General features: G+C 38.0%; 1 protein-coding gene across 5 annotated transcripts in view; it reads left to right on the top strand.

Moving 5' to 3' along the window:
• fibcd1 (fibrinogen C domain containing 1) overlaps positions 1-13,878 on the top strand; it is a 222,721-nt gene that overhangs the window by 133,826 nt on the left and 75,017 nt on the right. For all 5 annotated transcript variants that reach the window (XM_024299837.2, XM_036214653.1, XM_036214652.1 and 2 more), the window contains one exon: positions 3,934-4,070. In XM_024299837.2, coding sequence (XP_024155605.1) covers positions 3,934-4,070 — 137 coding nt within the window. The remainder of the gene's footprint in view (positions 1-3,933; positions 4,071-13,878) is intronic.

The following is a 13,878-nucleotide window of genomic DNA, read 5'->3' as shown; positions in this document are numbered from 1 at the left end:
AGTTTTATGCAATTTTTATGTCCTCCATCATCAAAAAAATGCCACAAGAACATGCTAAAAACGACAAAACCAAGATTTTTGTCAAACTGCATATTTAAGAGAACTTGGAACCCCTGAAATCTCATCACAACAGCTCTGAAAATTAGAGTAAGAATAACAGACCTTTAAAATCACATTTCAAACAAATGAATCGTGTACATTTGCTTTATAAAATGCAACTTTAATTCAAATTAATTAAATACATTGGACGCAAATATTTTCTGAACAAAGCTTGTTTTTTTTTTTAATACTCTGGTAGATTTTCATTTTTTAGGTGAGATGCTGTGCTGCATTGTGGTCTTTTTTTTCAATTTAGTTACTTTTTTTTGAAAGAACACATAGTGATGAATGAAAAATAAGAAAAAGAAAATAATTTTGCAGGTGGGAATTTAATTTGAGGATCAGAATGCAAAAATGCATTTTGTGTTGATCGCACTGCACTTTAATCTCGTTATCTTTGAAGGTGTTATATGGTTTAGGCTTTAGCATTTTGTTGTTTTGTTATTTTGTTTTTGTTTTTTTATTTAATTTTTTGTCTCAGCGAAGAAAAATGATGGAAAGACCAGAGAAATATAAAGCATTTCCACCCATAATTCAAAGTAAAATGAAGGCAGGGATACCAAAAAGAGTGAATATTGCTTATAAAACACAATTTAAAAATAATATATTCTATACGTTTGCCACTAACAAACAAATTTTTGTGCTCGCATTGAAGAAATTGGACAGTCAGACATGTATTATGTACTGTATTTAATAATAAATGAATGTATTTATATGTGAAGACATCTTTGCTTTAGATACTAGATCAGACAGTTTGAAACAGAAATAAACAACGGTGATAAAATGCATTTAATCTGACATAAGGTTTCTGTAATAATAGTTATGCCTGGATGGAGGAAGGACCTAAATACAGACCTTTGTTGGTATTTAAACATTTCCTTTGATTTAAATTAGATGAAAAGAAAAAAGAATTAAAGCGCACCAGGAAATCCCCAGGAATATAAACAGACCAAATCAAGAGGAAAATGAAAATTAACATAAAATTACAGCCAAACTGAGAAAAAAAACAAACAATGACACATTCTGATCTAAAACCGCTGCTGGAAAAACATGACTCAGAACAGAGAGCTGATGAAATAAACAAACATTTTATTCACTGAAGAAAAAAAACAAACAACAAGCAGATGTTAGTTTTAATTTGGATCCAGGTGAGAACATTTACAGGAAGTGAAACTTCAATGCTAAAAATAACTAACTAAAACTAAAACAAGAAGTTATTGATTTTGTTTTTAAATATAAAAACATGATCAGTTTTTATTTTTTACTATCTACATTGGTGAAAGCTCCAGTACCACCTTTTTTATTACGTTTCAAGTCTATCCAATTTTACAGAGCCCCTAAAGAGACACTGAATTTTAAAGAAAAAAACATACTGGTTTCTCGTGCGCACCAGATAGTAAATGGTCCTGACCTGATGGTAAGTGGTGCTCACCAGATAGTAAGTGGTCCAGACCAGATAGTAAGTGATGCACACCAGATAGTAAGTGGTGAACACCAGATAGTAAGTGATGCACACCAGATAGTAAGTGATGCAGAACAGATAGTATGTGGTGAACACCAGATAGTAAGTGATGCACACCAGATAGTATGTGGTGAACACCAGATAGTAAGTGGTCCAGACCAGATAGTAAGTGATGCACAACAGATAGTATGTGGTGAACACTAGATAGTAAGTGGTCCAGACCAGATAGTATGTGGCGCACACCAGATAGTAAGTGATGCATACCAGATAGTAAGTAATGCACACCAGATAGTAAGTGATGCACACTAGATTGTAAGTGGTCCAGACCAGATAGTAAATGATGCACACCAGATAGAAAGTGGTAAACACCGAATAGTAAGTGATGCACAACAAATAGTATGTGGTGAACACCAGATAGTATGTGGCACACACCAGATAGTATGTGGCGCACACCAGATAGTAAGTGATTCTCACCAGATAGTAAATGATGCACACCAGATAGAAAGTGGCACACACCGGATAGTAAGTGATGCACACCAGATAGTAAGTGGTGCGCACCAAATAGTAAGTGGTGCTCACCAGATAGTAAGTGGTCCATACCAGATAGTGAGTGGTGCACACCTGATAGTAAGTGATGCACACCAGATACTACGGGGTGCTTACCAGAAAGTAAGTGGTCCACACAGATAGTAAGTAGTGCACACCAGATAGTAAGTGGTGCGTACAAGATAGTAAGTGGTTCGCACAAGATATCAAGTGGTGGACACAAGGTAGTTGGTGATGCACACCAGATAGTAAATGGTGCACATCAGATAGTAAGTGATGCGCACAAGATAGTAAGTGATGCACACCAGATAGTAAGTGGTGCGCGCAAGATAGTAAGTGGTCCAGACCAGATAATAAGGGATGCACAACAAATAGGAATCTGTGTGCACCAGATAGTAAGTGGAGGAAGCAGAAATGACCTCTTCCCTGCCCTGTCATGGTAGGGGTAACCCAAAACAAGCCTTGTGGGACAACAGAGGAGATGCCATGCCGCTAGAGGCGAGAGACGCACCACCAAAGCCTAGCTTTAGGCAAGGCAAGGCAAGTTTATTTGTATAGCACATTTCATGAACAGAGACAATTCAAAGTGCTTTACATAAAACATTAAAATAAACAATCAAAAGAAATAGTAAAAATGTGATCATTAAAATAAAATTAAAAGAAAGTAAAAAGATTTTAATTTAAAACAAGCATAGATAAACAGTGCGGACGTAAACTTTTGAATACACATTAATCAATATTTTGCTATCTTGTGCGCACGAAATACTATCTGGAGCACATGAGAAACCAGTACTTTTCCTTTATTTATTTATTTTTCACTTTGATATTCCTTTAGGGCCTCTGTACAATTTAATCACAAAAATCAACTTCAGAAGAAAAAATTTCCTCTTAACTAGTTCAGATTTTATTCTGGAAATGCGACACATCATGAAGCAAGAGCAGACCTGTAGTTTCTCCCCAATCAGTGAAGAAAGAACATCTTCACAGCTACAGGGGTCTTTAAACTAAAAGCTGTGGTGAAAGGAAAAAAAAGTCAAAATGATGAAATATTGATTTCAGACACTTATTTCTAATATCTTTGGGAACCTGACAGATTTAGTTTCCTGCAATAAGAAGGAGTCGTGGGAGATGTTACAATTTAGTGCGAAGATGATGAAAGCTTATCGAAGCAAATTATCTGAGACTTAACACCAATAAACAGAAAATCTTCAGGAGGGGGGGGGCAAACATTTTATGTAGAGACCCAAAAAAAACAGCCTTATATTGGCCTTTTCAGGAACTCTCTGAGCTGTTTTAAATTCAGCGGTTTGACCCTTTGAAGGCTGCATGCATAATCTATAACACTGCCCTCATCACAGAGTTCCTTTCTTGCTTGGCGGGGAATAGGTTTAGCCTCCCCTGGGTGAGACGGGTTTCTTCGCTGCAGACAAGAGTGCCACTGTTCTGCTGTGCTCCGGCGTACACGCTCTGCCTGTCACTGTCTTCTTTTGACTATGTCTTGAATTTTTTTTCTTTTTTCCTGTTCTGTGCTGTGAATTTATATTTGCGTTTGCTTTCTTGGATTATTACACATTTGCTGCATTTACTGGTATGCCACTGTGCTGTTCATTCCCACTTTGTGAGTTTTTTTCTAGTAAATTGTAAGACTTCGGCTAACACAGGTTTAAAATAAGCGAGAAAAGATTCTGCATATTCTTGCTTTTTTACAAGCCTCATAGGGACTAGTTGGCAAACGGAGGCCGGAGTGAGAAAAGTGTCCACTTTTCCTTTCAAATCCATTCTGGATCTGATTTATTTAGTGCCCCCTTGCTCTCTCTTTTCCCCAGGCTCCCGCCCCCGCGACTGTGGCGATCTGTACGCCAGTGGTCAGAGAGAAGATGGTATTTACTCCGTGTTTCCGCTGCACCACCCCACAGGATTCCAGGTCTACTGTGACATGACCACCGAAGGAGGAGGCTGGACGGTGAGTCAGAGCCGAAAGCACAAACAAGTTTTTTAGCTTCAGTGTAAACCAGAAAAAAAATCACTCTGCATTTATTCTAATAATATGAGCAAAATGTGAAATTTTTAACATTGAAGCATCAATCTACCTCTAAATTAATACTTTTCGGATCAGTTTTTCAGCTCAAATTGTCAAAAAAGTATTTTTCTAATGACCTGTTGCTCTAAAGAATCCGGCGAAAAGGAAGTCTCAGGTGAAACGGCGATTGTAATGGAAATGCAAAATACTTGTCATTTGATTTGAGACTTTCAATGGGTAAATTGTTGAGTGGGAAACAAAAACGGAGGAAAAAAAGAAGTGATTAGGACACAGCAAAGACGCAGCAAGACACGCAATAAATCACTACGTATTTTTTTGTTTGAGGGAGAAAAAAGCCGTTGTTATGACGACAGAGCGTAGTAATTTAAACTGTCTGCTGATGCTTGAATTTTTTAGATGATATTTTATAGCAGGAGAGAAAAAGTCCAGTTTTTAAAATGTTATCATTGTTTTTTACAAGATTGCACTTCTTCCAATAAAGTGGACTTATTTTTTTATTTATTTTTTTTTTTTTGACGAATATTGGAACTTTTTTCCAATGAAGCGTCTTGAACATAGAGCCAAATTCACACAGAAAGCATCTCAAGGGGCTTCATTTCGTTAGAACCGGCATTAACACATTTTCTATGGATGGTGTCACACAAAATGTGTAATTCATAACGCATTAGAAGAATTCACTTCTTATAGTTTATTGAGCGAGATTCAAAAAAGTTTTTGATGCAGTTGTGCATGAAGTGGTTTACAATAACATCTTGTTTTTATTTTGAAAGTACCATGTTTCCTGTGTTTGCATCATTGACTGTATATGAGAACTGGACTGAGTGACCCCTCCCCCTCAACAGGAAGTATCCACTTCCTCCAAGAAGCCAAAATTTCATAGATGTCTATTTAAAATAAATGTACTTAAACAATATATTTTTGTCAAAAAAAAAAAACATTATCGCTCTTTTACCGTTTTTGAAAATTATATTTTATTTTATTTTTTAAATATTTTTTTTTTCTTAGTGCTAGTTGTTCCCGCTAAAAATTGGCCAATCAGATCCCTCATTTAACATGTATTGGAGACCACATTCAATGTTCAAAACGTTCTGTATGCAAGTGGTAAGGATGTGGACTTCCAACAAGCTAATTTTTGATTGGCGAGAGTGGTTGCCATAGAAACATTGACTCAAACCAGCATGTACCAATCACTGCTTGCTGGTGACGTCTGTACATATGGAAAAATGGTGATTGAATTGACTTCATTTTGTTGAAACTAAAAGTAACAATTTTTCTATGGATGGTGTCACACTCACTCAATCCAGTTCTTAGATACAGTCAGTGGTTTAAAACCTATAACATAAAATACAAACCGAATCTGCACATTGAGTCGAGGGCGAGTCCTGTGTGACATGAGGCTTGGGATGAGGTGATGCTCAGAACTCCTGGGTGACGGTGGGCTACTCGTCTGAGGTTGGGGGGTTCTCGGGGGTGGGACCCCATGCTGGGAGGCTATTTTTCTGGCTTGGCTGGGAGCTTGCACACTGAGAGGGGAGGGGCCCTAATCCGTAGGGCAACTATATGGGAGTGGGGAGCTTCACTCTCAAAGTGCATCACAGGCTGACCTACTCCCCCACCCCTAATTAGCAGTCATATGAGGAAGGAGGGTAGATCTCTGAGCACTTCATACCCTTTTTTCAGACAAACACATTAATTTTTACACTTTTTAATTTTGTTTAAACTCTCAAAGTTCACATCTTTGTAGAAAAATAAGTCTTTAGAATGAAACCACAGATCCGTTCGGGATCGAACATGAGAAAATGACTCAGAGAAGATTGATTGATTGACTTGGTCAACAGCCAATCAGGACACAGAATACGTTCCATAAGCAAAATAAAAAAAAATTGCTCTGAAAAAAATCAATGAAACAGCAAGGTGAACCACAATGTAGTATGTACCACTGTACCTATATTTGATCACTAAAGTGCAAATGAAGAAACATGGAAGTATTTGTTTTGACAAATGTATTTTGTTTCTTTTGAAGTTTAAATTTTAGAACGTGGTAGTGTGCATATATTTTTTTATGACACAATTTCTGAATTAAAGAAAGTGTTTTTTTTCATATGTGAGTCATTGTGACAGACAAGGTCCTACCCCTCTATCATGAAGTAAAAGAGGGCTGTCACAATGACAGATTGCATGATAGCATGACGGAAAAGAGTTACTTGTGGGGCTGTGAAGGGGAGGGGGCCGTAAATGCGCTTGTGTGTCCCTATAAGAGCTATGTTTACAAAAAACAGCTTTTCAGAGCTTGCTGCTTTCCTGCTGGTCTCGTCCCTGTTTCAGGAGATGCACCCGAGTTAAGTAGTCAGCCTTAAAGGATTTACATAGCTGCTCAGATTGAGGTGATAACATAGCAGTTACTGATCCAGCCTGGTGTGTTGAGCTGCTTGCGTTAATCTTTAAGCCTCATTAGGAGATCAGAGTTGTGTGGCTGAACAGGGACAGGTAGCAAGAATCCTGGTCAGTTCAGTGGATTAACATCTCCCTCGCTTAAATAAGGAATGAGCCATATGTGGCTACCTCGTTAGCAAAGTTTGACGCTGCGGCAGAACCTGCTGTGACACGATGAGTGATGAATGGATCTGGTAAAAAGAGGGAGTGTAGTACAAAGCAGGAACCCGAGGAGGCAAATATGAGATTTAGTGACATTTTGCAATAAGAAAAAAGGAAAGAAACCAAAAAAAGGAGTGCTGACGTTACTTATTTTTTTATTTAAAGGTTAAGTACTTTAAATAATATGCAGAATTTAAAATTTGCTATAAAAATAGTCATTGGAGATCATTTGAGATCATTATTTCATATTTTGAAATTCGATTTTTACTCGGTAAAATTGATTTTGTAGCCATATATCTCGAATATACTGTTCTGGAAAGCAAAATAGTAAAATGTTTTTCATGAAATTTACAAAAATAATAAAATGACTGCACAAGATAACTACAATTGTTACTAAAATAAAAACAGGTCAGCTTAAAGCAACAATCCAACTTGATTCTCCACTGACTCGTTAGCATCCATCACAGCTCCGTTAGCATCCATGCTAACGTTGGTAGCACCAGGCCGAGCCCTGGGTTGTAGTTGAAGTCCCGTGAGAATCACATTATTGTTGATCCACGTCATGTATTCTTCTCTCCAGGAGATCTTGGCGATTATCTCATTGTTTAAAAGGGTTGAAGGTTGAGCTTTGACCAATCAGAGATGCCGATTTGGTAGTGATGTCTTTAGTTCATGGGAAAGCTAGTCGTTTAAAAATTGATTATGGAAGAGAAATTAATTCAATCTGACTCTATTTTATTTGAATAGTCCAATATCACAAAATAATTTTCTCGACCAGTTCATATATATTTTGTTCATTACATTAAAGAAGTACACAATATTTGATGTAAACAGCACCTAATACACTGCTTAATGGATTTCTCTCAGTTTGGGGCAAAACTCCGCCCCCTCCACGCTGAGAGTCCATGTCTGCTCATGTAACAGAGGGGAAATATAAAATTGCTGAATGTTACTGCAGCAGACCTTTCAAGGCTGTGTGACCTTTCCCCACATAACCTGCCCACAGCTCTAATGGCACCAAATATCCTAAAGGACATGTCCAACACTACCTGTGATGATGCGAGCGCTGCAGTATGCTGCACACAAAGCTCACTGCAGCTCCGTCCTTTTGTCACCGAAGCCGCAGAAAGACAGTTTTCATCAAAAACATAAACAAACGTCTGACTAAAGAGTGCGAACAAGAGGGCAACAATTACAGCCTGAATAGACGTTCCACACTAAAATTTCCCTTTTTTTTTCTCCAGCCGAACAAAACATTTGGAGATAAGACACAGCGACAGAAACATCCGTGGTGAATTGGGTTTATCTTTTCAAACCAATAAACCACCAGATAAAATATTGAAGAACCCTTGAACCACAGAGATGCAGAAAGCCGTATACCGTACCCTTTGAATTGCTCAAAAGGCACTCTGAGCCTCTAAAGGCCTGATAGAACATGCACACAATCGTATATTCAATCTCAAACTTTTACATTTCAGTTCTTAGCTGAATTGAATATTCGAAAGTGATTGCTGTGGTTCTGATAAAAGCACTATTTGATAATGCAGACCTACGCTGCACTCTGATATATCTCCTCTATTCTATTATTAATGGCATGGTCATTTTTAGTCCATTCCTTTTAACAAATAAAAAAGTAATAATAGAAGACATTACCCTGTGCCGTAAGGCTGTATTTAAATGGCGTTTGAAATCCTACATGCCCAAAGGACTGCTCAGTAAGAGCTTGTATGTGTGTTCTGCTTTTAGTATGTTTACCCGACAAAGGGGATCTGTCAGGACATCCGCGATCAGCACATCCAAGACAACACCTCTCATTTCTTCAAGTGTTCAATGGAGATGTTGGGTGTGGAATGATGTTTAACTCTTATTTAAAGGCAGAACGCCATGTGTTTCCCTGTGCTGAAAGGGGGTGTGGAGTCTAGTAATGGCAGGTCTTTTCTTTTATGTCCTATCTGCCATCATTTCTCCCACCGCTGTGGTCCGACGGTCTCTAGAGTCTGAGTTATGGCAGCAGAGAAATACAGACCAATTTCCTCTGACAACCATTCACATCAAACTGCAATAATGTATCTATTCCTTTTCACTATATATTTTCCTCAATCTTTCCCCAATTTGTCTTTTTCTTTCAGTTTGGGAAGCATTCTGCTTTTATTTATACATCAAATATTTTTCTGTTTTTAAAGCTGATTTAATTGAACAGATTATCTATAGATTTGCCGTGCCTGAGTTGTCATAGAAACTCAAAACTCCTGTCAGGACCGGTCTGACAAGTGTGCCGCATTCAGTCGTGTGTTTTTTTTTTTTTTTTTAAAGCCAGACTGAGCCGGCAGCAAGCTGTCTGGTGTCACTGTGGTGGTCTCCGAGGCTCTGATTAGTGGTTCAGTCTACTCCTACTGATGACTGCAGAACCTCTGGGTCGGCAGAATTCTATCTTTGTTAATACTCAATCTAGTTTCTTTCAGTTGCCTCTTGACAGACTGAGTAGGTGGGCATTGTATGTGTTTTACAATGTATTGCTTTTTTGTCTTGCTTTTTGGTTTTTAAATTTGGAAAAGTAGTTTGAGCCACTTTTGTCGGAAAGTTTTCTACAAATAAAGTTTGAAAAAAAGTCACTTTTTGTTCTTTAAAAGGAAGCAATAAGAAGCAGAACAGTTTCATTTATGAGACATGTTAAATTTTGAGTACAGTATTTTCCAGAGTATAAGTCGCAGTTTTATTCATAGTTTAGCCAGGGATTCGACTTATACTCAGGAGTGACTGACTTGTATTTTTTTTGTTTTTTAGACATCAATAGGCTCATATATTTGTTATTTTCCCAGTAAACACCGGTTGTCTTTTACTTGTTGTTTCCACTAACACCCGCTAGAGGGCGCTGCATTCGAAGTATTGGCTACTGAAAGTGGGAGAAGAAGTGTTGTCCAAAAGAAATATGGATAAGAATCTGATTGTTTTCTTCCTAAACGTTTACATTTTTCTTATACAGATAAAAAGATTAGATTCTTGTATTTCTTTCTTGATTTATTTTTTAGCTACGCTGGGCTTGGTGGATTTCTTCTGAAACGCCAGACTTTTCTTCTAAAAGTGCAACTTATATATGGTTTTCTTCTTCTTGATTAGACATTTTTTTGCTCTTGCTACTTATACTCCAAAAAATACAGTAATTCTTCGTGTACACTTAGTGTAATTGTGTTTGTTATGATTCATTATTTCATATTATCTTCTCACCTCATCTTTTGTGACCCCTAATTAAAGTCAGTCTACATAGAACACACTTTTGGGCATATCTGAACTACTTTTGGCAAATACACATATCCCCCACTTTATTAGGTACACCAGTCCAACGGCTCATTAAGGCAGATTTCTAATCAGCCAATCACATGGCAGCAGCTCAATGCATTTAGGCATGCAGACATGGTCGAGACGATCTACTGCAGTTCAAATCAAATCAGAATGGGGAAGCAATATGATTGAAGTGACTTTTAAAGTGGGATAGTTGTTGGTGCCAGACAACCTGGTGATCTACTGTTTTTTTTTTATTCACAACCATCTCTAGGGTTAACAGAGAATGGTCAGAAAAAGAGCAAATATCCAGTGATTGGGAGATCTGTGGACAGAAATGCCTTGTTGATGTCAGAGGTCAGATGACATCACCTCTGAACACACAACAAGTCCAACCTTGAGGTATATAGGCTACCGCAGCAGAAGACCACACCAGGTACCATTCCTGTCAGTTAAGAACAGGAAACTGAGACTACAATTCACACGGACTCACCAAAACTGGACAATAGAAGATTGGGAAAATGTTGTCTGGTCTGATGAGTCTATTTCTGCTGCAACATTTAGATGGTAGGGTCAGACTTTGCCATCAAGAGCATGACAGCATGGATCCATTCTGCCTTGTATCAATGGCAGAGGCTGCTGGTGTTGCCATAATGGTGTGGGGGATATTTTCTTGGAACTCTTTGTGCCCCTTCATACTAACTGATGATGGTTACAATGCCACAGCCTACCTGAAGATTGTTGTTAACCCATGGCCATCCCTTTGCGACCACAGTATACCATCTTCTTCTGGTTACTTCCATCACAATGTCATAGACCAGTTTCTTGAACATGATGAGTTCACTGGACTCAAATGACCACTGCAGTCACCAGATCTCAACCCAATAGAGCAGCTTTGGGATATGGTGGAACCGGACATGGACGTTCAGGTGACAAAATTGTCAAATTTGCAGCAACTCTCTTAAGAATGTTTCCAGTACCTTGTTGAAACTATGCCACCAAGGACTAAGGCAGTTCTGAAGGGGATCCAATCCAGTACTAGCAAAGTACTGTATATCTAATAAAGTGGATGGTGAGTGTATATTAAAAGGCAAAACATAACCCTAAAGGTACAAGGTAGGTCCAATGGGCATCAATTTTATCTCCAAACCAAAGCATATTGATAAAAGTTTCTGGAACTGAGGGAACTTTACTGGGTAACCACCAGAGGGCTCATTCCTAAAGCAAGTCAGTCCCTGGAAGATAAATAGTTAGATGACAGCTTACTGAGACTGTTTAAACATCTGCAATGTGTTTTTTAACAACTATTTAGATAATTTAAAGACGTCTGAGAATTCATTTTTGGGGGGTTTGGTACAAAACCTCTTCCTGGTTGAACGTGGTTGTAAAGCTCACAAGTAGGGCCTTCAGGATGGTTGACCTACAGTCCAACAGAGACCCCAGTCGCCCTGCAGAGGAAGCTTATTTTTTGTGCTATTGTTTCCGTGATTTTTTTCCGTTTGTTCTTCACCTATGGCTCATGGCCACAGAGACTCAACGGGTAATTGAGAGCTTTGTCTTCCGACACACAACAACAGACTGGTCCAAAGTCTGCATCACAGCAGATTCCGCTCCAAACCTGCCAGTCAAGAACTGAATTCCCGACGGGATCCTAATGCTCCCAAAGCCAAAAGCCCCCGTCCTCCCCTTGGCTGAGCTGAGAAATGTTGTCCATTAAAGTAATGAGCAGAATCTGCGACAAAGGGGAACTCGGGCATAATCCAACCTTCTCTTTCTCTTTGCAAGCTGCTGCTCTTCTTCTGCAGGGATGAAATACCCCCCAACCCAAAGACTGTTTTAAGTCCTTATTTCACTTTACAACAGATTTACCAGAATTAACCCAGTTTTCATCATCTGAAAGAGGAAAACCCGATTTCTTGTTTAAGATTTGTTTCCATAATCAGATCAGTTCCCAAAGCAGGAATAATCATAATGCAGTATTTACATTCTGCATGTGAGTGAGTGAGTCAGAGGGTAACAGACAGGCAGACTGTTTGCAGACACTCTTTCGTTCGCTCTTGTTTGCTGCTGCCGCGCCGTTTGGAGCACATCTGTCTTTCTGATGGGATTATAAAACCTTCCCCAGCAGATGTTTGGAACTCTCTTTGAAGATAGCTATTGTGCAATCTACTGTGGATTTATAAGAGCTATCATACAACAACGTTGAATTTGTCACCACATCATCAATACTCTCAACTTAATTACTGTTTTTTTTCAGTGTACATTCAATCCAAATGTTTTTTTTTTTTATTTTAGTCATATTTGTTTGTTTTGTTGCCTGTTGTGAAGCTTAAAAATTGTACAGAATTGAGAAAAAAAAGTGGAAAATCGGCTTAAGTGGATTTTGTTAATGAAATGATTTTTTTTCCTGTCTAAATATGTTACAAGCTAGCTTCTTGTGGTCAATGTAGAGCATCATCAAGTGACATCTGTTACCAATGCACCAAACATACAAACACTATTGAGTGCTCACGGCGTGTGTACGCCAGGAGCTAACAAGCTGTTGGCACCTTTCCTGTTTTCCACTCGGTGACGTGCCAGATTGTAAATCTCCCAAAATCAGCTTTGGAGTGCTTGTGTTGATTCTTCTCTCGTGTTCTGGTCTGACAGTCAGCGTGTTCATCTGTGCATGCTGCAGGCTTCCTGTAGTTGACAGAAACCCTGCTGAAGAGCTTAAGGCTGCCTGTTAAGTAGCCTTCATCTACTCAGAGATTACAGGCAGCTTAATGCGATCATGCCAGTGCAATAGCCCCTGAGCAAGCGTTGGGTGAGATGGACGTTAAAGACCGCAGATTTGTTCGGTAACAGTCAATGGACATTAAAGTTGATTGGCTAATATGAAACTTCAAAGTCATCGCACGCTCTTTGCAATATGATTGTTTGCTGTAATACATTTTCTAGGACATATAATGCATTTACTTTCTGCAGAGATTCGCATTACCTCTTCAGATAGCCTGTGAGTGTGTTGAAGTGCTTGAGCATCACTTTTTATAGCAAGTGATGGGTTCCCTTTACTGGGGAGGCAGACTGAATGTGTCTAATATTAGGTATCTATGGCAACTTGGTGACACAGTCAGTGAGACGAAACTAAATGCAATCCCAGTTTTCTCTAAATGTTACCACATCATCTGGATTCAGCTCACTGAAAACATGTAAAATAAAAATAGGAATAAAATTAATGCAATTTGACAAACAAGACAAACAGAAAGTGATAAAGTGCTCAAATATGTAGTGGATACAAGAATAATCTTATTAATTCCCAACCCCAAACTCATTATTTTTATGTATTTTATTAATGTTTTTTTTTTCATAAACACAAATGAATTAAACAAAAATTCAACCATTCAGCTTCATATTTTCTGACTTCAGCTTGTATCTTTATTTTTTTTTGTTTTGCTTTTATCTTGTATTTTTATGACACTTGTATATCTTTTAAAAAAATATTTTAACTTCACAGTTGTTGTTTTCAATGATTTTGAGCTTTTACAGTATTTGCACCTTGTTGAACTAAAGTCATTTCGGTACAATAGAAATAAAAAAAATCGATATGCAAACAAAAAGAAAAGCTTTTTTTTAACCCTGTGACGCCTAATGATGTAAATTGGCTTTAAACTACTTCAGTTTCTAAATTATCTTTAATTGACATCTTCCTAAAAGCAATGATTTTTTTTTTTCCGCCTAGCTGGAAAGAATAGAATAGAGTAGAATCGAATAGAATAGAAGCTAGATAAATCACAAAGGACATTTGAAGCCAACCAGCTGCATGCAATCACCATACAAAATAAAAATAATAAAAACAATTAAAAATTTTAGTTAA

This window comes from Oryzias melastigma, linkage group LG12 (assembly GCF_002922805.2).
Source record: "Oryzias melastigma strain HK-1 linkage group LG12, ASM292280v2, whole genome shotgun sequence".
NCBI classification, from domain to species: domain Eukaryota; kingdom Metazoa; phylum Chordata; class Actinopteri; order Beloniformes; family Adrianichthyidae; genus Oryzias; species Oryzias melastigma.
The sequence above is the reverse complement of the archived record's forward strand: the minus strand, read 5'-3'. Positions and strand labels throughout refer to the sequence as shown.